This window comes from Peromyscus eremicus, chromosome 8b (assembly GCF_949786415.1).
Source record: "Peromyscus eremicus chromosome 8b, PerEre_H2_v1, whole genome shotgun sequence".
NCBI lineage: Eukaryota > Metazoa > Chordata > Mammalia > Rodentia > Cricetidae > Peromyscus > Peromyscus eremicus.
Genome location: NC_081424.1, coordinates 49,298,962 through 49,325,017, shown reverse-complemented (window position 1 = coordinate 49,325,017; position 26,056 = coordinate 49,298,962). Strand labels below are relative to the sequence as shown.

The 26,056-nt window shown below is 42.7% G+C and overlaps 1 protein-coding gene across 1 annotated transcript in view; it reads left to right on the top strand.

Annotated features, from left to right (window-relative positions):
* Syne1 (spectrin repeat containing nuclear envelope protein 1) overlaps positions 1–26,056 on the top strand; it is a 462,188-nt gene that overhangs the window by 221,149 nt on the left and 214,983 nt on the right. Inside the window, exons 55-64 of the mRNA XM_059272792.1 lie at positions 4,256–4,392; positions 4,875–5,052; positions 7,328–7,510; positions 12,540–12,683; positions 13,017–13,172; positions 14,955–15,119; positions 17,391–17,563; positions 18,976–19,129; positions 21,306–21,449; positions 22,633–22,797. Of these exons, the coding sequence (XP_059128775.1) occupies positions 4,256–4,392; positions 4,875–5,052; positions 7,328–7,510; positions 12,540–12,683; positions 13,017–13,172; positions 14,955–15,119; positions 17,391–17,563; positions 18,976–19,129; positions 21,306–21,449; positions 22,633–22,797 (1,599 nt within the window). The remainder of the gene's footprint in view (positions 1–4,255; positions 4,393–4,874; positions 5,053–7,327; positions 7,511–12,539; positions 12,684–13,016; positions 13,173–14,954; positions 15,120–17,390; positions 17,564–18,975; positions 19,130–21,305; positions 21,450–22,632; positions 22,798–26,056) is intronic.

The window sequence follows — 26,056 nt, the reverse complement described above, 5'->3', positions numbered from 1 at the left end:
ATGTGAGAAAGGGAAGCAGGAAAGGGAGAATGAGCTGAAGTTTAACAATCTCTGCCTTCTTGGAGTCCTCTTGGGTGCCTTGGCAATCGTCTCAATATTTGCTGCTTTATAATAACGCTCAGAATCGCGGCTGTCCTTAAAAGGAAGTCTAGTGAAGTAAGCGTCCCTGCTTCTATTTATATTATAATCATTTCGAAATAGCTCCAGCCCATTAGGAAGTCACGGAGTATTTCCAGCGCCGTCTTGTTTAAGTCAACTTTTGGGGGCAGGCGTGGTGCGCTATGAAATAAAAGTGTGTAACTAGCCGGGTGCTGTTTTACTGAGAATGTTTCTCATCTGTTTGGATTGTTTTCTAAGGCTTTCCTCAGACTTTAGGCTTACCATCAGAATCAAGCCAAAATCAAAATCACTTGATTCTGCAGGGACAAAAAGAGAGGCTGGGAACTATTCCATGGAGTCTGATGATGATGATAATGATGATGATAATAAGTCACAGTGTTTCAGTTCTTTTTTGTTTGCCTTTTCTCCCATTCCCTTAATGTGAGTGAAAAAAACTTTTAAAGAAATGTCTGGTTGTAGCTAGAATTACATTATTATCCTCAGTGATCCTCGTCTATATTGGGACTGTTATTGGATAATGGACAAGGGTTAATAAGGATATACGTGCTGATGTAATCAGAAATACAGGTTTTCAATTGTGCTGAGTCCAGGATGATGGGCAGTCCCTGCTGTCACATCTACGTTTGACTCCAGGGCTGTAGATTCTGAGGACAATAGGACATTACCTCTCAATAGTCATAGTCATCTAACAAGGAAAACAGTCAATGGTCTAATGCTGAAATTTTTTCTAAAATTTAAGATAACACTTCAAACTCCATGAATGTGCAACAAAGTGTTTATAAAATAGATGGACTTGGGCTCTGACAGCAATATCTTGCTGTTAGGAAGGCTTCATGACTCCTGCCCATCAGAGTGAGCACTACAGGCCATTGTAAGTGTTTGTCTTATGTCATCAGGAAATCCCTTTAAGGTCGGTGGACATCAGCTATGGAATACAACACTCCACACATCCTGTTGATTGTATTTATAAAATTCCTTTTCAAACTGTCGGGTTGTGAGTTTGGAGATGTAGCTATTCCTTTAGTCAGACAAAGAAGAGAATGCCTTCAGAGCTTGATGGAACCAAAAGCATATGAGCCAATGCAGTATTCGTGAGAGTCAAGGTTCTACTAAAATCTGGATTGAAGATGAAGTCATTAAAGATTGATTTTTTTATTTATGTGTATGTGTGTGTGCATGTATGTATGCACATATGTGTGCAGGTGCCATGGAAGACAGAAGAGGGGGTCAGATCACTTACAGCTGGAGTGATCAGTAGTTGTGAGTCCTTCAGTGTGGGTGCTGGGAACCCAACTCGAGCTCCGTGGGAAAGTCAAAATCTCTCTTAACCACTGAGCCATCTCTGCAGCCCCATGAATGTATTTTTTAAATGTAAACTTTGACTGAAAAAATTTTCATTTTCAATGTCACCTAATTTATGCTTGGCCTACTTAAATCTTATTTTAAAAATTTTTGGTAGATAATTGCATTTCTTGTGATATTTCCTTTTAAAATATTCAATATGGTAAGAAAATAAACTGGCTATTTTTGGGTTAGTGTTTAGAGTTTCAGAGAGAAATCGTATGGTTGTTTTCTGTGAGTTTTCTAAATAAAAGAAGGCTTTGGGATACAGGTCAGCGAAAGAATGTTTCCGTGGCTTGCTGTGAGACCCAGGATTCCATCCCTAGCACCACAAGAAAGGAAATGGAGAGAATAAAAGAAAATGAAAGGGAATGAAAAGGAAAGAAAAAAATCCAAGGCATGTTTTAGAGCCTCTAGCTCAGACATTGAGCTGCTTTCCATGGACATTCCAAGAACCCTGCCCCTGCCTTCAAGATCATAATCTGTGTGGACAGAGAAGTACGAAACAGGTAGAGACAGTCCTCATGACAAATGTTCCAGACATGCTGTACATCTGTCCAAGTTAGGGTTTCAATTGCCGTGAGAAAACAATGACCAAAACAACTTGGGGGTGGAAGGGTTTTATTTCCGTTTATAACTTTCAGGCTACACTCCATCACTGAGGGAAGTCAGGGCAGGAGCTCGTGGAGGGGAGCCGCTTTACAGGATTGCTCTTCATAGCTTGCCCAGCCTGCTTTCTTATGGCACCCAGAACCACCTTCCCAGAAATGATACCTCCCCCAATGAGCTGGGCTGACTCACATCAATTATCAATCAGAAAAAAAATGTACCACAGGCTTGCCTACAAGCCAGTCTTGTGGGGTTATTGTTTCAATGAGGTTTCCTCTTCTCAAAGGACTCTAGCTTGTGTCACATTGGCATAAAACTAGCCAGCACAGCATCCTCAGATAAGCATCCCCAGGAAGATGGGAGGACCACAGAGAATCCCTTGAAGGACCAGTGGTAGAGCAGAATCCTGGAGGGTGATTACAACTTGATCAGATAGGTGATGTGGAGGAATAACACCAAGGAAGGAGAAATGTAGGGAAGAATAGAACAGGAGTCACTTAAGAGCCCTGTGCCATTCTAGGAAATTATAGGACGTAAGTGGGGGCCAGGAGAAAGAACGTGAGGAGGCGAGGAGGCACGTGGTTCAAAGAGCTGTGACTTAGAATAGATGAAGCTTGGGTGTCTCTGCATGAAGTGAGAGGGGAACAAGTGAGTGTGTCATGTGACTTTTCCTGGGGAGACGTGAGCAGACATTCATTCATCCCAAATACATCACAGATGATACACTGAAGAAAGAAGCCCCCCTAAACGTAGCTTGGTGAGCCAGTGAATACTGTGGGGCTCCTCACACGGATACCTCAGAAGCAGCTGCATCACTGAAAACCTCCCCTAGCATTGCATCTCACTCACGAAAGCTGCAGACATAGAACTCTCTGCTGGACTTGCAGACAGCTTTCCTGGCAATCATTTCCCTCCCCCAACACTCAGTCACTGCTTGGATAACCTTGGGGGCGGAAGGGGACTTGGGATCCTCCTCACTTTCAGTTTTGTGAGGTTTCTGCATCTTCTGAGGCTTCCCCTCCGTCCAGGAGGGACAGTTTGAATTCAGAGGAAATAACTACACACCACAGCGTGGTGCCAAGTCTTCTGATTGACAGCAACCTGAGGATAGTGACGTCATTTATAGTAGGACAACACAACATGAATTGGTGTGTTGAGGAGGGCTGTGGGCCATCTCTCCGTAAATCACTGAGAACAGCAATGGTAGCAGCAACAGCTACTGATTGAGTAGTTTTGTATCTACTTGTCCTTTCTCCACAGTTTAAACTGTGTGTGTGCGTGCACACACGTGTATGCATTTTTTATAAATTTGCTTTGTTCTGGTGACATTGACACAGTTTCATTATATATTTGACTGTTATTCCTCTTCTAATTTTACAAAGTAGGCATTGAGTAGTGTAGCAGGCATTGTGCTAAGGACTTGGCCATGCAAGGTCTCATTTGTCCCTTGATATTAATCATATAAGAGGAATGTTCTAATTGCAAAGCACTTTGCAAAGCCCAGTTGCCCATGGCTTTGATTTCAGAGTTGTGCTCCTCAATCCTAGGGTTTCATTTTGGTTTAAATATGTCTAGTGTCATGATTATTGTATATTGTTCATCAGTTAAGTTATGAGCTCTTCCAGAAGGAGAATGATACCTTTATTCATGGGGTAGTGGGAGTCCTCGAATGTCATACTGAACATTAGCAAAAATTACATGAAAGAAACCATGAGGTATATAATCAAGTAAGTAAATAAGACCTGTGGGTTATAAGAAGTTGTTCATATCAGTGTTCACTGGAAATACTACTTTAAATCAATTGGAATACATATTACAAGTAAAAATATATGTTGCTTTTTATTTAAATGATCATTTTATGTCTTAAATGATAGACACTTTCAAATAGTCTAGTTGGACCAATTTCTAAACAATGTAGGGTATTTTCTCTTTGTTCTTGCTTTAACTCATTGATGATTCAATCATTTAACTACTTTATACTTGATGCAGGAGTGTCTCTCCATGGCCAGAAGTAGATATAGATGACCCACATGCCATCAGGACAAAAACCTGAAAATAGACCTTGTCCCATTACTGAGTTCACTGGGTTGGTTTGCCCCTCACTAATAACTTACAGTGCACGCATGTACAGTGTGAAGATATGGAAGTCTCCCGGTTCAGTACTTGTCTTGGTTTTCTCTATTAGGAGATCCTGGATGCTCTACAAAAGGCAGAGCCTATGACCGAGGATCTCAAGTCTCAGTTGAATGAACTTTGCCGGTTTTCCAGGGACCTGAGTCCATACAGTGGGAAAGTCTCCAGCTTAATTAAGGAATACAACTGGTAAGCATGAACCATCCCACTGTTCAAAATAATTTCATTGGTATTTCCTTTACGACAGAATATCGGTATGTAGCCAAGACGCCCTTCCTTCCATCTCAGTTACAGGTAGGATTCCAGGAAAATAAATAAATAAATAAATAAACTCTATCTGGTTTCAAAATATTCAAAATACAAAGTAGGAGCTAAGCTGAGCACGGAGTGGTTGTCTGCGGTTCTAGCTTCTCAGGAGGCTTTTGTGGAGGGCTACCTAAGCTCAGAGATGGAGAAGAGCCTGTGTGACATAGTGAGACCCAGCGCAAAAATAATTAAAGAAGCTAGAACGTGTTTATAGTGTGATTATAGTGACAATATCAATTAAGAGTGAAACGGAGAAACAAATTAGCTAACTGCACATTCCTGAGAACTGTGGACCCCGTCAGGTATCGCCTGAATCAACTTCTTTGCTTTTCTTCTGTCATCAAATTTGCAATTCACCCTTTCAGTCTCTGTTTGCAAGCATCCAAGGGCTGCCAGAACAAAGAACAGATTTTGCAACAAAGATTTCGGAAGGCCTTCAGGGGCTTCCAGCAGTGGTTGGTTAACGCAAAAATCACCACGGCCAAGTGTTTTGATCTACCTCAGAATGTTAGCGAAGTCTCTGCAAGTCTTCAGAAAATCCAGGTAAGAACTCTGCTGACCCTGCCAATAGCCATGCTGAGTTAGACTAAGATGTTACTCTGGGTTTTTGTGTAAGAGCACTGCAAATTCAAGTTTAACTTAAGAAATGGAAATTACAGATAGAACAACTCAAGGGAAACTAGCCCACTCCTATACATAACCTTATGTTATCTTATGTTTTAATAAAGGCTTGGCAAACAATAAGAGTTCCTTGAACGTAGTAACACTGCACCTGAGCACTCTGAGGGTCCCTTTTCATTTAATTTTCACTCCAACCATGATGCAATATTGGTGTGTAATATTATTGCTCTCAGCCTGCCAGTAGGATAAAGGTATCGTAATGAGGTCAGAGGTTTGTGTCTGAGGCAGCCAGAGCTGCAGCCACATGTGATGTTTGCTTGATTTTATTGTATTATTTCCCTCAGCTAACTACAACTCCATAGTGCCATTTCAGCTGCCACACTTCTAGACACTGTAGTGACCTTGTTTTTCATAGATGTGTCACATGTGGCCGGTTACTTTTCATACCAGCCATCTTGAGCCAATACTTGGAGAGTTTGAATTACTTGCTGGAAAACATATGACTACACGCAACTATGAATAAGGAAGAGCCCATGTGAGAACCTTGTCTACCAGACACAGGCTCTGAAATCATGGTGTTTATTTCTACCTAGTTCACTCTTTTGAATCTCGGTTCATGATGTAACAAGACAGATTTCATTTGGAAACGTGGTGCTTTTAAAATTCCTCCAATTTTGCTCCAGGCCAGGGAGTAGAGCTGGAAACATTCAACCACCAGTTTATTTGTGATTATGAAACCCAGTTCCATTTTTGACAACAGTCTTTTCTGTGACTCCCAGCCCAGTGGCTCGTAGGAAATAGCCATCCATCACAAGAGATGTCTTGATGAAGTCCTGTCTTGGTCCATTTTGCATGATTGTGTAGCCTACTTTACAGAGTAAACAAGTTGATTTAGCTCACCATCCTGAAGGCTGAGGAAACAACTCTGGAATCAGTTGAGCTCGAAGGCTAGGATTCCATCATGGCATATAAACCTGCCAGCAGGACAGGGCCACATCAGACAGGAAGCAAACGATACTAGGAAGTGGCCAGCTTGTTTTCTTAGAATTCTCTCCAGCTCAGGGAGGTGGCTCAGCCAGTAAAGTAAGTGCTCTCTGCCAAGCCTGAAGACCTGAGTTCAATCCCTGGAACCCCACATGGAGGGAGAAGAGAACCAATTCCCACATGCACATGAAAACACAACAAATAAGTAAAAAATTAAATGTATGTGTTTATTTTAGCTCTCTCAAGGGTCTGGCTCTAACTGCATCAGGACCACCCATCAGGTCCCTCCTTTTAAGCATCACCACACTAGAGATCAAGATTTGAACACATGAGTCCATTTGGGGAACAACTCACCCCCTCAAACCAATGTGCTTTCGCTAAAGTCCAAAGCATAGAGTCTCTACATTTATGTTTCTTTGCAGAAAAGATAAACTTTAGCTGCTTATTTATTTTGTTTCTTCTCTAATGTCTGGGAATAATAATTGGCATTGACTCTAACCCAGAGAACATACTTACTTATCAAGAGAGAAACTTAACCTCTGGATAAACTCAAGTGTTGAGAAAGCTACACAGTGTGGCCACACTTCATGTTGCCATTATGTCATGAATTTGTAAAAACAACCCTATAAAATACCCTGTTACTATTTTTTTTTTATAAACTACTCACAACAATGTCCCCTATTTCATTTAATAGCATCCACTTTATGGAACCCTCCCCCCAATGGAAGCTTTCCTGTCATCTTCTGATGGGATGATTGTTCTGTCAAAGTAGTTTTATTTTATCATACAAGCTCTGTAAGTCATGGACCTGCCTGTGTTTATTCTTGCTTTGGCAGCTAGGCTGCTCAGAGCCAAAGATATCATACAGCTCCACCAATTATACAGAGCCATGTGGCATTTATTTTTCTATACTAAACTTAGCCAGAAATTATTTTATAACCATTATTGCCTCTTCATCCTCATTACTTCTCCTGTTTATTTTTTTAAACAAGTGATAACAGTTCATAAAATACCTCCCAATGTTTTGCAGTTCATCGAGAATTTATATTAGGAAGTGAAGTATTTCACAACTGGATTGCTAAAGGAAAACCGGGTCATTTAACTTAGACAATAAAATAGTCATTTGTTTTCCTTGATTTCACTGAGACATACAGGCAAAGAATATTAACACATTGTGTGTCTTAAGGTACCTAATTTTATATTTTTCTTATAGGAGTTTCTGTCAGAGAGTGAAAATGGGCAGCATAAGCTAAACACAATGCTGTCCAAAGGGGAGCTCCTGAGCTCCCTGCTGACCAAAGAGAAAGCAGAAGGCGTCCAGGCCAAAGTTATAACCGCAAAAGAAGATTGGAAAAATTTTCATGCCAATCTCCACCAGAAGGAATCCGCCTTAGAGGTACGGCACAGGCACCACCCTGGGCATGCTCTGTGGGGTTTGGTGATAGTGATGGATAGGTAAAGCGGTTTCAACGCATCACAGGATTTTCTAGCATTCTGGTCATCCCATTTCACATAGAACAGGTAGCCAGACAAAGAAAGATGGGCCCAGTGCTGGAAGTCTGAGTAGTCCTGAGGGATTAGACAACTTCTTGCACAGTGGCTGTGGCCACGGACTCATCCATGCATACCCCCACAGGAACAGCCAACTGCACATCCAAGCATCACGTTTAATCTTGCATTTGAAATGCTGCAGTTTGGGCAATTATTCTAGAATGAACAGAAAAAGTCTTGCAAGGGTACAAAATATTGGCTCGGAGTTCATATAACACCCACTAGCATCAGGTTTGGGGTGTTAAGTACGAAGGAAGACAACATTCATGTGATTTCATTTCCTACAAAGACGACTTACTAATATCATATCATCATTTCTACCACAATGCAGAATTTCTTTTCTTCTGAGATCATTTATTCTTTGTATTAACTCTTCTCTCAGATGTATGGAAGGTGTCTTACCCTTGAAAACATTTCCTGGCAAGATAGATCCTTAATTTGATGATGAGCACAATCAATACAAGACAGGAAGGAGACTGTAATAGGGAATTGCCATCAGGAAGAGAAAACAGGCTTTCTTGGTTCTTTCTTAAGCTAAGAGCTTTGAGTTCTCCCTTGTCATTAGCTGCTGTTCACGGCGAGCATCCTCCACTAAACACAGTGGCAACCATGCAGTGCCTGGAAATTACCTGTGACCCTGTGAAAATCATTAGCTCCGTGTGGCCTCCAAAGCAAGAGTTGTGCAGTGAATCTGGCTCTCATGCCAAGATGATCTTACTCCAATAGTGCCCAAGAACAGGGGAGGCCAGAGATTGCCAGTTTTGTTAATCTGCCTTGTCTGCATGGCAGGTAGAACTCTTCTATTTGACCCAATCCCAACCCTATTCCTCCCTCTTTTCCTAATAGGAATAGACATAGTACACCTTTCGGTAATAGGAAAACATGAGAGAACAGAGGAGGGAAAGTCTTTTCTTTGTTTCCAGAATTTCATTTTCTAGAAGGTAATTCCCATGAAAGAGATGACTGCAATGCAGGAATATTCAGGGTAAGGCATGGAGACTCATAGAATGATGGGGTACTGACTCTAATGGAGAAGTCAAAGAAGGTATCCAGAGAAGTGGCATTTAAACTGTACCTTGAAGGCCATGTGCCCTTCGAATTTTCCAAGATTGGCACTCATTTCTCATAGAAGGAACTGAGTCCATCGGACCAGGAAATTGTGAATGATGTTGAAATGTGGAAGATGTCGAGAAATTTGATTCAGACACGAAGTTTAGGCAAAGGAACCATAGAGGTAACTGGAGGCACAGATTAGGACCATATAGTAAAATGTCTGGGTGCCTTGTAATTTGACCTTGAATCTCAACCAGTTTCCCTCATAGGAACCCATGACACAGTTTTCCTGGGACAGAACCTATCATGAACTATCACAGATGCAGAGGACAGAACTCATTGCATACAGTGAATACTTAGGGCACTAGGACTCATTTCTTCCCTCAAGATGCTTTGAGGCAGACTGAATGAGGAATTTGCAGGCCTTAAAGCCAGAGACAAACATGTCCACTTTCTGACTGTAGTGTAAACAAGAATGGGGAATCATACACAGCCAGGAAAGCAGAGGAAACTTGCTATAGTGGGACCAATGAATGGGAGGGTCTAAATGGCAGTCATAGTGTAGATGATTCATCTCTAAGACAAAACACAGCAGGGTTTGGCAATTAGCCATATGGGGTGTTGCCCAAGATAAGTTTGATCCTTCGGTTTCTCATCTGGAAGAAGGTGTGAATGAGGAGGCTATTAACTGGAATATGAACGGAGATATAAATATGTTGTGAAATATGGTCTTGGGGAATGACATGATTGAATCAATTTACTCCACACTCAGTTTTGTGTACCTGGAAAGTGGTCTATGGCTAACGGTCAGGGATGCAGCATGAGGGTCAGAAAAGACAGTAGAATTGAGAAACCAGTGATAGTAAACATCCACCTGTGCCTGGCACTTGTGGGCAATTCCATACACCAGTACATTTAATGCTCGGAGCCACCATAGGTCACTATAAATCATTTGTTTCTGTCATGTGGATGAAGAAATAAAGGAGCCATGCACGGTGGTGCAGAACTGTCATACAAAGAGATGGGGGCAGGATGATTAGGAGTTTGAAGCTAGCCTGGACTACATAGTGAATCTGAGGCCATCCTGGATCATAGAGTGAGGCCCTGTCAAAATAAGTAAATAAATAATTTAAATAAAGAAGAAAGGGGGAAGAAGGTGGTAGAGAAGGAATGAGGGAAGGAAAGAGGTCAGGGGGAGACAGACAAAGGTACAGGATTGCTAAAAATCTGCCAAATTCGCACAGCTGGTGAGTGATGGAGGTGAGTCAAACCCAGCACTGTGCTTCAGTGACTCCTGGATACATTTACACATTGACACAAAGTTTGAGAGCTTAGCACGCAGTCACTGCGCACAGATGAAGCACCCAGCTCTTTCTTCTGTGCTCCCTGAGATATTTGCAAACCCGTAGTTTTTGGTCATGGTCACCTACCTAGTTTGCCAAGTTTAGCTGCTCCATGAAACAGCAATAACAGAAAGACGGACATGCCTTGGACTACCAGATGCTTTCAGTTATGCCATTAGTATTTGGCAAGGATTAGTCCAGACTCTGGGATGCAGCAGAGATTAAAACAGGACACACCCTCTGCTCCGATGAACCTTACAGTTTATCGGGAGTCATCCTTAATAATCTTGCCTCTGTGGAGTGTTTTAAACTCTCTGGTGCATGCCTATAGCTAACTCATCTCCCCATGGAAAACATGATCAAGTAGCCAGCGCTCTAGACACCCTGGACCAAACACAGTGAGAGCTTTGAGGCAATGTCCAATAGGTTCTGCATTCCTCACACTTCAGTTTTCCAGCTAACATTTTATGGACCTGGTGCTTTACTAAAACTACCTAAATTCTTCTTTTATTGGTCCATATTGCAAGTTTAATAACAAATTCAAATTCATATGAATCTGGAACTTCATAAAAAAAATAGATTTCTTTTCCATAGTGAAGTGTGTAATACGTTATCAGCATGCTATATATCTATATATTTATAGAGTCTATGAAAGGATTAATGCTTATACTATCCTTATGTGATGAGCACACAGTTCTTATCATTTCTTAATGAATAGAATAAATGTCTTCAAAGCAAAATAAACGAGGAGTTGGGGAGATGCCTCAGTTGGTCACGTGCTTGCTGCACAAGTAGAAGAACCTAAATTCAATTCCTATCACCCCCATAAAAGTCTAGGACTGAGGCAGTGGGAACAAAAGTGTCCTTGGGCCTCAATGGCTGGCCAGTCTAGCCAAATTAGTAAGCCCTAAGTTCAATGAGAGACCCTACCTCAAAACATATAAGGTAGGGGGGCTGGAAAAATAGTCAGAGGTTAAGAGCACACACCGCTCTTGCAGAGGACCTGAGTTCAGTTCCCACCTCCCGTATCAAGAGGCTCCCAACCACTTATAAATCCAGCTACAGGGGATCTAACTCCCTCTTGCCACCACAAATGCCTGCACCCACATGCATACACAAAATAAATCTTTAAAAAATATATATAATAAAAATTAAAGTGGAAAGTAATCACAGAAAAAGTTCCCAAGATGTTGACCTCATAGGAACACATTCATGCACATGTGTACCCTCACATACCTGTTCACACACACAAATATTCACATGCAGAGAAAGCTTAATAAACACATAAATTATATAGGTGTGTATTTATATATAGTGCTTTTTGCCCTATCATTAATCAATCCTTACTAATGTTGAGTTATTCCATAAAGAAAGATGATGTATCCCAGTAAGCACGAGACATGGGCCCTTCCATCCTGGAAACTATAGTCTCAGGGTAGAGGCCAGGTATGGCTGTATCACATGGAAATGTACAGCCCAACCCTGCCTATGATAAATCCTGTGGTTTAAAGAGCAAATGAATAGAAATTGAAAAGAGCCATACTCGCCGGGTGGTGGTGGCGCACGCCTTTAATCCCAGCACTCGGGAGGCAGAGCCAGGCGGATCTCTGTGAGTTCGAGGCCAGCCTGGACTACCAAGTGAGTTCCAGGAAAGGCGCAAAGCTACACAGAGAAACCCTGTCTCGAAAAACCAAAAAAACCAAAAAAAAAAAAAAAAAAGAAAAAAGAAAAAAGAAAAGAGCCATACTCTCTTAGAAGAGCTAGAGAATTAAAGACAATGGTTATAGTTTGAAAAGTAAAGGTATAAACATTCTTAAAGGATGTTCCAAAGTCATATAGGTGCTAAAGTGACAGATGAAATGTTCTAGACACTGGGAAGAGGTAAACACAAGGAGAGAAGCAGCTGGACCACATAGAGTAAGCACTGGATAAATAAGCCAAGTGAAGGACTTTGAATCTCTGTGTGTATGTATGTGTCTGTCTGTCTGTCTCTGTCTCTGTCTCTCTCTGTCTCTCTCTCTCTCATTTTCCCTCTCCGCCTGTCTCTCCCTCTCTGTCTCTCTGTGTCTGTCTCTCTCTGTCTCTCTTTTTTCTCTCTCTGTCTATGTCTCTCTTTCTGTCTTTCTCTGTGTGTCCCTCTCTGTGTGTGTGCGCAGGCAAGCACATGTGTGTAGGTCATAGATTGACACCAAGTATCTTGTTCAATCAAACTCAACCTCCTTTTTAAAATTGGGTCTCTTTCTGAGCCTAGATGCCTTAGATTCTGCTAGTCTCCAGGGCTCCTTCTGTCTTGACCTTCTCCATTCTGGGATTACAAACCCATGTCCACACACTAGCTTTGTTTGTTTGTTTTGCATTGGTCCTGCGAATTAAGTTCACTTCCCTACACTTTTGTAGAGGGTCCTTACTGAGAGGGCAGTCAGCCCCGTGGGGTTTGGGTTTGCTCATTCACCTCTGATATTATCTAAACCCTTGCAGAACCTAAAGATCCAGATGAAAGACTTTGAAGTCAGTGCAGAACCTGTGCAAAACTGGCTGAGTAAAACCGAGAGGTTGGTACAGGAGAGCAGCAATCGCCTCTACGACCTGCCCGCCAAGAGGAGAGAACAGCAGAAACTCCAGGTGCTGGGGCCTGGCCAACTGGCCTCATCTTCACTCCCTCCTCGTTCCACTCTGTGGCCAGATGCATGCTGGGTGCCCTGGTCTTAGCTGACACCACCTTGGGATGCCGTGTGCCTTCTCCTTGTTCTGACAGAATTAATGTTTTCCGTCTCTCCTCTGAGACGCGGTTTGTTTTCTCCCTGTGACATTCCACTGTGTGTAGCTTGAAAATAATGCAGTCTTTAGGGGACTCCAGTTGCTTGTCGATGTTTATTTCCATGTTCCATGGGCCCGAGCTTTGTCCTCCATGTGCTTGTCCCAGCCTCTGAATGGTAACTCGCTTATGCTTTCCAGTCTGTCCTTGAGGAGATACAATGCTACGAGCCTCAGCTCCACAGGCTGAAGGAGAAAGCTCGGCAGCTGTGGGAAGGACAAGCTGCCAGCAAGAGCTTTGTGCACAGAGTGTCGCAGCTGTCTTCTCAGTATCTAGCGCTAAGCAATGTAACCAAGGTAACGCCTGGCATGTGCTGTGTGTGAGTGTGATACTGATGTCGCAAAACTCAAATGCCCAAAGGTCATGCAGGGTCCATCCTGACGCTCCCACAGAGTGATGTCTCCAGGTCAACCTTATGGCATGTAACCATGACATCTCCCTCATCTTGAAACCAGACTTGTCACTTTTACCATAGTTCTTAATGTGGTTCTCTGAAGTCAGCGAGGGATGTGGCAAAGACAGAAAACACTGCCAATCTCCATCTTTAATAAGATGATGCGTTCCACAGCACTTTAATTCCAAAGGCTGAATACACAACTCTAAAGCAAAATTCAGAATTCCTGTGCTGAACACTATCAGGTTAAATTACGCTAGAAAAACATGATCCCAAAAGCAGTTTAATATGTATTGGGAGCCATAGAATAAGTCTAGGGGAATTTTAAAAATGTCATCTAGCTTCTGTATATTCATTTTGTAGTAGATGAAGATGTGTTAATTGATAGTTTCGGCTAAGAGTCTAAAGTATAGTTTGGAATTGGCAATGACTAGTCTAACTGAATAAATCTGTCAAGGATTTTAGAATAAAGTAGCGAGTATACACAAGACCTCATTGAGTGAATTGCGCTAGAGTGGTGCAGACCTTGTGAATGGGGCAGTCCTTTTCAAGCTTGCACAAACTATAATGTGTGCTTTCTGTTTTAAAAATTTCAGATGTTAGCATTTGGGACACTATCATAATTTAGCCCTTGGTGTGGCCTCGCCCATTTTACAGCGAAGTTGCTTCTGATCTGCTAATCCGGGTCTTCACACTGTCATGTTGTGAACTGTCTCCATTTGTACCCACGGTTGTTTGATGAAAAGGCTGCTTTCATGGAACTTTAGAAAATCTGGCACATACCTACTGTTAGAATGAATTAAGAACCGCTTTTTGCAACTGGTGTGTTTGTGTACATCTGGACTCCCAGGACTCAGGAAGCAACCGCAGGGGGATTGCTGCAAGTTCAAGGCCAGTTTAGGCTGTGCTGTCAAAACCAGGCTGGGCCGCATGAGCACATCTCCAAAATAAAATAAATTAAAATAAAATACAAAAATACAAAAACAAAAGAAATCTTTCCCAAGCAAAACCATTTGCATTTGCCTAGACATTAAAGAGCGAGAGATATTTTAATGCTTCAAGAGCTTGAATGCTACATAGTCTTCATCCACTTTGCTGGCTATGACCTGAAGTGAGCCAGTAAGGAAAAACACATAGGTTTTCTTGTCATTAAACATGCAAGTGTATGCATTATGTCCTCCACACGTGTACTGAGGTCTCACACTCTCTTTCACACCTATGCAAACTTTCTTTCGACTAAATATACATGTATTATATGCATGTAATTTAGAACTATTACAAAATCTCAGATTGCTATTTTTTAAGACGCTGTCTACAGTGTAGGTCTTAGTTGAACCAAATATAATATGTGAAGGCTAAAGGTGACTTTGAATTGAATGCCAGTCAACATCAGGAAGAAATTCTATTAAATAAAAACAAATCTTGACTCTCATAAGTACATCTGTTTAGGGCAGTGAATCTCCGTTGTCATGTCTATTGACCTGGTTATGCTACAGATTCTTCACTGCTTAGGAAGGTATGTCACATACATCAAGCAGGGAGGCCAGGCTCGAACCTTTTCTGGGCAGCCTCTGGGACTGACTGTGATAGTTTCTGATGAAGTGTTAGTTTCCAATGTGAGTGGCTATGGGCTGTGAAGCTTCTGTGGAGCTGACAGCTAAAAAACCATCTCTGTCATTTCCAGGAGAAAGTGTCCAGGCTGGACAGAATTGTTGCTGAGCACAGCCAGTTCTCACTGGGCGTTAAAGAGTTGCAGGACTGGATGACAGATGCCGTTCACATGCTGGATTCGTACTGCCTCCCCACGTCCGACAAGAGTGTGCTGGATGGAAGAATGCTCAAGCTGGAGGTGTGTATACTGAGAGACCTCTCACCCATTGTCTTTCCTCAAGTCTCTGTTGGCCTGGTGTGACTATGCAGTCAGTTTACAAGAGCATTCTGGATGCTCTGTGGATGTGTTTCTGTAACACGAATCTTAAAAGATCTTATTAATAAAAAAAAAAAAAACTTGGAGCCAGATATTAGGGTGAAAGCTGAACAATCAGAGGAGTAGAACAAGCCAGCTACAAGGGTTTTTGTTTGTTTTTTTATATTTTTTTTCATTATGTATACAGTATTCTGCTTGCATGTGTCCCTGCAGGCCAGAAGAGGGCACCAGATCTCATTACAAGTGGTTGTGAGCCACCATGTGGTTGCTGGGAACTGAACTCAGGACCTCTGGAAGAGTAGTTGGTGCTCTTAACCACTGAGCCATCTCTCCAGCCCACAAGTTTTTACCACTAGGAAATCCTCAGCCTCCAGAGAGCTACTTCCTGTATACTCACGCCTTATATGCCTTTCTGTGCCCTGCCACCCTACTTCCTCTCTCCATCCAGCTGCATCATTTCCTGTTACGGTCCAGCTCTATCACTTCCTGTCTGTCTGTACAGACCTCCAGACCTCTATGGTTAACTAGTGCTGGGATTAAAGGCATGTGCCACCAGGTCTGGCTCTGTTCCCAGTGTGGCCTTAAACTCACAGAGATCCGGATGGGTCTCTGCCTCCCGAATGCTAGGGTAAAAGGCATGTGTTACCACTGCCTGACCTCTATATTTAATATAGTGGCTGGCTTTATCCTCTGATCCCCAGGCAAGCTTTATTTGTTAGAGCACAAATGAAATATCACCACAGTTTCTGCTTTCATAATATGCCCATCCCTAAGCATTCATCATTCTTTTAAGCCCTGACACATTCATCCACAGACACTACAAAAAATAAGACACAAATGTGGTTATTTGCTCAGTTGTCAGTCAAGAAGCTAGCTACAAATTCCATCACAAACACATGTTCTGAGGAAATATTTTGATGAAACATTTATTTATTCAACTGACTTTCCTGCCGGTATCATTTAGTCAACCCTTCCCCCATTTTGAAATATTAATTCTATTTTGCATTTGCAATCAAAATGATTAATCTTCATTCATTCATCTCTGCCTCAGAACTTCAGTGCCTCTCAGGAGATTGGCACTCTGTTTTGACCCCAAGGAATCAAAAATGAATGAAACATGACCTTTCTTCTCCACAGCTCTGTTATCTGCGGCTGAGGCTGAAGTGTAGGAGACAATGATTGGAGGTGGTGGTGCGTGTGTGCGTGCGTGCGTGCGTGCGTGCGTGCGTGCGTGCGTGCGTGTGTGTGTGTGTGTGTGTGTGTGTGTGTGTGTGTGTAGCTTATAGATATACACGGGAATGGAACAGTACAGGAGAGGTGGGTTGAACACTGAAGCAAGTATCCCAGGCTTTTAGGAATGATGGATGGATGAGCTGGTGAGATGGCTCTGGGTTACAAGGCACTTGCCACCTTTAAACCTGAGCCCAGTTCTTGCCACCACATGGTATGTGGACAGAACCAACTCTCCCAACTTGTCCTCTCTCTGTATCTCTCTCTGCCTGTTTGTCTCTTTCTTTGTCTGTCTGTCTGTCTCTTCCCTTCCCTCTCATTTTTTTCTCTCTCCCTCCCTCCCCATCCCACCTACACAAAGTAAATACATTTTTTTTAAAGAAGGAGAGAGTGTCCTGGTACAGATGGCCAGATAGGGATTTGAGGGTGTTGGGGGATTTGGAACCAGTGTGGTGACTGAGCAGGCACAGGGCCACTAGAGTCTCAGCTGAGCTGCAAAGGGTATAAGACATAGGTTAGGAAGTGTCCAGAAGTTTCGCATTTTGACAGATGCTGCTACCAGTTTGGCAACTTGGACCTTCAATGTCCTTTTCCGGTTAAAGGGAACAGTGCCTATGAAACCCTTGGTCCGTGTTACCCACTTCCATGGAGAGGCTGCACTAGATGCCCACGAGTTTCTTCCCATCCTCACAACTTTGAGAGTCCAGGGATACACAGTCCCCCTGTTAAATCAGGAAAATGGGATGTGGAAGGAAGGAATTAAACAGAAGACTCCAGACTGCTGTGCCGAGCCACTCAGAGACCAGCGGTGACTGGAGCCTAGCTATTGGCAGTCACCCCAGGTGTCTTCCCACAGGTGCCCCATGGCATGCTTGAACATCACCCGATCATCTTCGAAGCCTCCGAACTAGGGGGAGCCAAAAATTTAGACGTACAAAAGGCTTCTGTACTTGTTCTCAACAGGCGCTGTTGTCGGTGAAACAGGAAAAGGAGATTCAGATGAAAATGATCATGACCCGGGGGGAGTACGTTCTGCAGAGCACCTCTCCAGAAGGCAGCCCAGCTGTTCAGCAGCAGCTGCAGGCTGTGAAGGACATGTGGGAGTCCCTCTTGTCTGCAGCCATTCGATGTAAAAGGTGGGCGAGGATATGTCCAGGGCCGGGGAGCCATGACTGAATGACGGACAGAATATTTCAACAGTGGCTGTTCTCCTTCCTTGCTTCCTCTTTCTCCCTGCCCCCTTCCTTCTTACTACTTCCTATTTCTCTTTCTTTCCTCCATGCCTCCCTCCCTCCCTCCCTCTCATCCTTCCTCCCTCCCTTTCTTCTTCTCCTCCTCCATCTCTGTCTCTCTTCTGATAAGAGCTCTAATGAACAAGAGAATCTAGAAGGTGCGGTCCTGTGTTCAGTTGACCTGAAATATTGTGCCTACAGTTTAATGTAACTAAAACGTGTATTTCTTTGTTGCTGATTGTTGCTTAAAAATCAAAGGATAATAAATGCCTCATAAGGTGGGAATATTTCGATTCAAACCAAGTAATTCACTTGGGAGGATTCTTAAGGAAACACTCTTGGAGGAGTGAGGAGGAAAAGAAATGTCATCTAACCAGTCCTACAGGGCACAGCTGGAACTTCCCGGGCTGGGTGACCCTGAGTGCTGTTTTAGTGCCTCCAAGTTGCCCCCTCTGGGGGCAGAAAGTGGGGACACTGGTGAAGAAGTCCCCAGGACACAGGAGGCAGGTGAGGGCTGTCCACTAGGGGCGGACAGTTCTTTGGCCTCCATTGTTTTCAGCACTAAATCTGGGAGCGCGGCAGGGGCCAGGGAGTGTCCTCAGCCTGTGAGACCCAGTATCCAGCAACCGGAAGTCTGGTGGCAGTCCTCCTCCCGCAGTGGGAGATCTGAGGACACCTGTGAGTGGCCACTGACCGTGTCTGCCAAGGCCAATCACAGTATGAAAATTAGTCTCAATCATTCTCGGCATTAAGTATGTGATGTGTGCAGTGAGCGGAGGAAGTATTTATCTGTCAGGGAAATGTTAAGTTTTAGTATTTAGGCCACTTCAGGAAATGTGGCACCATTTTCTATTGCGGTTTTCTGATTTTTTGAACTTCATGCAAAATGAGCACCATGCTTATTTTTCCCATTTGTCTTTCCTTCTGGTCATTCCTACTCTGTCACTTTTCTCTGTCATTTCTACTCTGAATGACCTCATAGGTTGACCAGCTGGGAGTGAGTGGATTCCCTCTCTGGTCAGGTCTGCTCTGACTTGACCCAGAGATCTTACTCCGGATGACCTTCAGCCTCTGCCAATGCCTGGTGTCCCCTTGACCCTCTAGAGGTCCTGTTCAGTCCTACTTTGGATTTAAATGTACCCTGTTCTCTGAAGCTGTTTTCATCAGAAATTTAGAGCTGGGTTTGGTAAACCTGAGCCAGCTACCTATCCCAGGCCTCTCCACCCTCTGCTGGCCAGCAAGGACCGAATGCCCATGACAGACATTAGACCCATAAAGATACTCAGATTAGGGTACTGACGTTTTCCCCCCTTCAGTCAGCTGGAAGGAGCGCTCTCTAAGTGGACGAGTTATCAGGATGATGTGCGGCAGTTCTCCAGTTGGATGGATGGCATGGAAGGCAGCCTGAACGAATCGGAAAGACAGCACCCGGAGCTGCGGGAGAAAGTGACCGCTCTGGGAAAAGCCAAGGTTCGAACTGGATTACACACTCCGAATTCTATCATAAACTTCGGGCAAAAGTGGACACCCAGGCCCCAGAGATGCACACACAGGGAAATTATATTTGAACCTCGTGTTATACTTTCTAATCTCTTTCTAAAGTAGGATTTTGCTTGTAGTTATTTTACTCAGGAGTGAAATTTTCTTTTCTGGTATAATGATATAGACCCATGTTTTATGACACATTCTATTTAAAGTATGTCACTTAGTGTCAGAAATTAGCACGCTTTCTTTTTAATACATTCTTTTGTACTACCACTGTTTTTTGGTTTTATTTTTGTTTTTATTTTCCTACCTGCTCTGTCACCCTTAATGCTGGGCATTAAACCCAAGGCCTTGTGCATGTCGGGCAAGCACTGAACCACTGAGCTAAACCATAGGCCCTGTATTACTACTTTTGGGCAATTTTGATCAACATCATATGGTTCTAATACTATACGAAAAAGTTTTAAAATATGTAAAGAGGTTTTAAAAGACCTCTTTGAATAGCTGGGTAATGGTAATGAATGCCTTTAATCCCAGCACTGGGGAAGCAGAGGCAGGTGGATCTCTGTGAGTTTGAGGTCAGCCTGGTCTATGGAGCACATTCTTGGACAGCCAGAGATACACAGGGAAACTCTGTCTCGCCAAACCAAAAACCTCTCTTATTGAAGTAGTATTCAAACACAACATGCTAGAGCCCTTGCTGGGTAGCCACACCTCCACATAATTATTGGCCTATCATGTCTTGAACCGAATTTACTATATTCCAAATGGAAATGCTTCAAGCCCTCTATTTCTACTTATTTGTATCATCTTATGAGGAACATCTTAAGTTGGCCACCTCCTCACCCCAGGAGCCTTCTTTTCCATCCCCAGCTCATCATTAGTTACTGCTGATCCATCTGTTTCCCCTGAATTCTAAGGCTCCTCATTTTCACCTTGTTTCTTGTTGATCAGCTGGCTGCTATGTTCTTGTAAAAGTGAGCATCTCACTTGCCTCAGAGCCCCCCTTATTGGTTCCCCATTGTTTACAGTATAACATTGAGCTCCCTCAGGTATTTGTAGGATAACAAGCAAAGGTGTATTGTTATAGGGATGTGTACACTCACTAATAAGCATTTAAGTAAATAATTATCACTGGGAAATATCACAAGGATGTGCTGTGAGGTGTGAGACACTCATTTGGAAAGGGTTAACATAGATTGTTTGGGGTCAGAGCAGAGGGACAAGAAAATGTTTCTGAAACAGGAAACAGACCAGCCATACCCTTTAGGATTGAGCACAAGAGTAATCTGGAAGGAATGGAAGACAGAGTCTATGGTGTCCCTAGGCTGAGGAAGGAGAGGTCTTGATGCACTATGGGATGAGAATTTCTGGAGCAGAGATAGCAAGGGAGGGTGCTGAGGTGTCCTGGGGGAGGGGGAGGCACCCTCTCCTGCAGTGTGTTCAGGCTTCCAGTAGACTCCACATCCCAGCCTACCCAGTCTTTCACTTCTGTCTGAGAGTCTCCTGCTAAAATCCAATTGAAAGTTAAGTTGGCCTGGAGTAGGTGGGGAGAACAGGAGACTCCTTCCTGCTATTTGAGAGGTGGGGTGGGTGGTGGGTGGGTGGTGGTATTTACTGTTTTAAAAAAGAAGGCTTGGGGAGAAGGCTTGATGAGGCAGGATGGTGGGAGGGTGAAAATCAGGCGGCCATTTCTAGATATAAGAAATTTTAAGCCGGGCGGTGGTGGCGCATGCCTTTAATCCCAGCACCCGGGAGGCAGAGGCAGGAGGATCTCTGTGAGTTCGAGGCCAGCCTGGGCTACAGAGTGAGTTGCAGGAAAGGCGCAAAGCCACACAGAGAGACCCTGTCTCAAAAAACCAAAAAAAAAAAAAGAAAAGAAAAGAAAAAAAAAGAAATTTTAAATATTCAAGCAGAAATATAAAGTAGATAATTGGGAAATAGTGTCTCAGAGACATTATGGACCAGATATGAAATACATATAGAAACATTATATACATAGTTTTTTATACACACACATGTGTCTGTATAATGAAAGTGAATGGACGGACAGCTAAAGGTCATTTGTCATAGCACAGTTAATATCCCTTAATTCTTGCAAGATCATTGTTGTGCTGGTGCATGAGTAACTCATTTTACTTTTTATTCTTTTATTCTCTAGCTATTAAATGAAGAAGTGCTGAGTCATAGCAGCCTGCTGGAGACCATCGAAGTCAAGAGGGCGGGCATGACAGAGCATTATGTCACCCAGTTAGAGCTGCAGGATCTGCAGGAAAGACACCAAGCCATCAAAGAAAGGGCTAAGGTACGGCTCTCCAGAGTCCCATGGATTCACCCAGGTAGGAGTGGGGAGAGCTGGGACCACTTAAACACTCAGTGATTGCCAAGACCAATGGCCTTGTGAAAACAGCATAAAATAAACTAAGTGAATTTTAGTGTTTTTAAAAGTATCACTAACCAAATTAAACAAAACTTCCAAAACTTCAAATCTTTTTAGTACCTGAAAGTGAAGGTGGAAAAATAATTCTCAACAAAAACCCAACTAGAAATGTAACATTTTCACAAACATTTCAGGGAGCATGCCATTGAAAACTCCTAAATTCTGTGTGATGTCTGGCTATGGCAGTTTTATAAAGTAGAAGACAATCACCTGGTAGCATTTACCATTTGTCCCCTAGGATTCCCAGAGAAAATAATAACATCTTTTAGGAGCACATTCTGCTTTATTAGATGAAGTCCAGGACAATAAGCCCACCAACTCCAAATTCTCATTAAGACCCCCTGTAAATGCTTCAGTTTTCATTGCTAATTGAATTTTTAGAAAAGTAAAATCCCTTCATTTTTGGCATATCCATCTAACATTTTATTGAAAATTCACAGAAGAAGTAGTTATTTCAAAATGATCTTCGAGATCTTTCCAAACTTAAGTATTGGTTTTTATATTCTGTTATTTTTCTTTCTTAGAAATACAGTTCCTTTCTTTTTCTTGTTCATTTTTTATCAGTTCTTTGAAAATTTCATACAATCTATTTTGAAAGTATTTACAAACCCCACTCCCTATCAGCCTTCAATTATGTCCTCTTTCTGTATGGGGAATTTAAAGGTTCTTTTTAAAAGAGAAATTATTCATTTTCTAATGATTTAATAATTATGCTTTTCTAAAACTTCAAAAATGTAGCTGACAAGATATTTCAGCAAGCGAAGTCTCTTGTCACCGAAACTGACAACTTGAGTTTGATCTGGACCCCTAAGTTGGAAGGAGAGAGCTGAATCCCAAAGTTGTCCTCTGACCTCCACAGGCATTCAGTGGAATGTGTACACACACACACACACACACACACACACACACACACACATACACACACACACACACACACACACACACAAAATACATATATAAATAAACATAAAAGAAAATGTAACTCCAAAAGTGAATTCTGCATTCAGTGATACATTTCTTTCTTAACCCTTTTGAATGCTGATCACAGGAAGCAGTAACAAAATTAGAAAAGCTGGTGCGCCTTCACCAGGAGTATCAGAGAGACCTAAAGACCTTTGAAAATTGGCTGGGGCAAGAACAAGAGAGGCTGGACCGATGCTCGGCTCTTCAGGGTGACACCCGCACTCACGAGACAACACTGCGGGAACTCCAGGTAATTCTATCAGAAAGCCAAGGGTCCCTTTCTATGAAAATGGGGTTATAATTTCTAGCTATGAGAAGTTAATGTGACCTTGGTTCCTACAGAGAGCTGATAGGCATTCAGTTACGGTAAGGCTTGATCTGGGACATTCAAGTTCCCACCACTTGTTAGGCAATTTCAACCAACAAAACCAGCTCTTGGAGGAGTCATACAGCTATCAGGGTGGCTACTGGGCTAGTGCAAGGTGTTCGTTGGCATGCCTGCCTGTTGCCCTCACCAGGACAGTTTCAGATGAAGGATAAAACAGCAAGAGCCAACAAAAAATGGCCGGCTCTGAGTGAAACCGATAGCACGATCTGTAGCCACTGGGCGTCAGTCAAAACCTTTTGCACTCCTGAGGGTGTGGGACTTGGCTCAGAATTCAAGAAAAAGAAATCAGAGTAGCTGAGAAACGTGTGGATGCTCTGCACACTGCGGACAGACTGAGTACAGTGTTCACAGCCCATGTCCTTATTCACTCAGTTAGGTACTCAACACCTAACACGAAGCAGGTACTTTCCAGTAGCATGTAAAGATGGCTTGGGCATTAAATCTCAAACAGTTCAGTGTGGAAAACAAACCCATGAGGACATTAAGGGGTCTTATGGCAGCATTGAACCCTTAATCATTCATACATGCAGAGTTTGGTAGAGTCGGGGAAGTCTCCAGGAAAAGGCTTCTAGCAGCATACAACAAAGAATTGGAAAAGGCTGATAAGACCACCCCCATGCCCCACAAGGGAGTTTACTGGAACTTCTTAACATGTTGACCCCAAATAGAATTGGTTCAAGACTAGCAAGCGGTCCTTACAGCTAGGACAAGGGTAGGAGAAGCAAAGACTCTCATGGTTATCCCTGGTATATGCAATCCCCATGACCTTCTGCTGAGTTTCAAGCAGTGTTGTGTAATGTCAAGCAAACAGGTTAGGGTTAGGAAGCTTGGACTCTACTTCTCCATGGGACCTGCTACTAGGTGACTTCAGACACGAAGGAACCTCTCTCACTCAGTTTCCTCAACACAACTGTGAAGATGAAATGAAAAGAAACTCTATCTTACTTAAAGATAATAAATACCAGATAAATAAACACTAGAAGTTATAGAAGTTACAATTTCATTAACTGATTTAAGAGTCTCATCTGCCTTGCCTTATAATAATAATGTGTTCTGATCTGTGAGATCTTACAGGCCCGGCTGTCACTCTGTGTGTATGTGTACACATGCATGTACATACACATGCTACCATGGTTTAAGGCAGGGTTCTGGTACACAGCCCAGTCTAGCCTTGAGCTCAGGATATTCCTACCTCAGTCTCCTGCATGCAGGGACTACAGGCAGGCTTCCCAACACCCAGCAGCTGTTGCCATTCACTTGAGAGCAGTTGACTTTGTGTCCTTAAATAGCTCTCCTCTCACCGCATTCCAGACACCCTGGGAAGCAAACGCTGAACTCTTTCAGTTGCTATGCACAAACTGAACCAGCAGGTTCCTGCCTACGTTTCTCTTGTGTTGGGCAGAAGCGTGTTAAGTCACATCAGCATGGCTCAAACTCCAGGCCCTTGCCACCCATGTATCTGACTTGAGTCTCCACAAACACTGAAGAGGAAGGAGGAAGGCAATGGCAGGGAACGGCCGTGGAGCACCCTAACTCTGCTACACAGCTACAAGACAGGCCTTCCCCAGGATCCTTATGTCCTCCCAGGCATGCCCAGGAGCATGTGGACTCTGCTACTAGGTGACATCAGACACAAGACAGCCTCCCTGATGCCACATAGTGAGATTACATGAAAAGTAAGAAAACCTTACTTAAACAACTGATGAGTGCATGAAGCAAATAAATACTAGACGTTACAAGAGTCACAATTTTGTAGACCGTAGGCACCAATTAGTTTATATAAACTCAGGGTCTAATTTGAGTCATGGAACATATATCCATACTTAAATATCAAAACACTTGATATATTAGGATACATGAGAATTTATCTAGTAGAATGGTGATTTATGTAATAGATAAAACTATTTTTATATTTATATTTTTATAAAACATGGAAGAGGAGATAAATTAAGATTAATAAATTAGAGTAGGAATCAGTTAACTACAGCGTATGGTCACAATGGCTGTGCTTTAAGAAAAGTTTTATTGGCACACAGCCACACTCCTTGACACTGTCTATGGCCGGATGAGCACGGCACTAGCAGAATTACATAACGGTAGCACAGGCCAAAGACCTGCAAAACCTAAGGTATTTATTCTCAAGCCTTTTTGGTGGGGGAAAAACACACAAACAAATTAAGGAGTATTTATAGAACATCATCTTGAAAGAAATTTGCGAATTTTAAACTAAAGCTTCTATGTTTGGGGAAGTGTTTTGCAAATATGTGTCGTCTTGTTTCGTGTGCACATAAAAAGCACACAGTGCAGCACTCTGATGTTGACGTTGCACTTGAGGAAGCGTGGGAGATTGCTGCATCTGGCTGTAAAAACCATTATATATTGGCAATTTCAAATGATTGTAGGCAACAGTGTAGACTTCTCTTTTAAGAGCAGGATTAAGACAGTCCCCCTAGGTAGCTCAGGGTGGCCTTCAGCTGGCCATATATCCATATATATGCTCAAATTGATGATCCTCCTGCCTCAGTGCCTTGTGAATCCTGGGCTCACATCTGTACACCGTCGCACAAGTTTGGTTCTATTGGTCTTTCATTTGTGTGTATGGTACTAGGGATTGAAAGCCAGGGTTTTTGCATACCGAGCAAGCACCACACTGAGCTAAAGGGCCATGCACATTACTACATTCTGACTGAATATGTTGCTGTCTTTAATGTTCATGGTGGGGTTTTACATGACTCTTTTTTTTTATTATAGATAATTGTTTCATTCAACCACATGGATTTCTTTCTTTTTTTTTTTTTTTTTTTTTTTTTGGTTTTTTGAGACAGGGTTTCTCTGTGTAGCTTTGCACTTTTCCTGGAACTCACTTGGTAGTCCAGGCTGGCCTCGAACTCACAGAGATCCAACTGGCTCTGCCTCCCGAGTGCTGGGATTAAAGGCATGCGCCACCACCGCCTGGCTGGATTTATTTCTTATGACTACAACTTAAAGTATATAATACCATTTTGCCAGAATAGTTAAGATATGATATTTCTATAAAAAGCAATATATACTACTTAAGATACATTCATACTCATTTGTTTAGGGTGAATCGTCAAGGCTTATACCTTCTACTGTGGTCAAG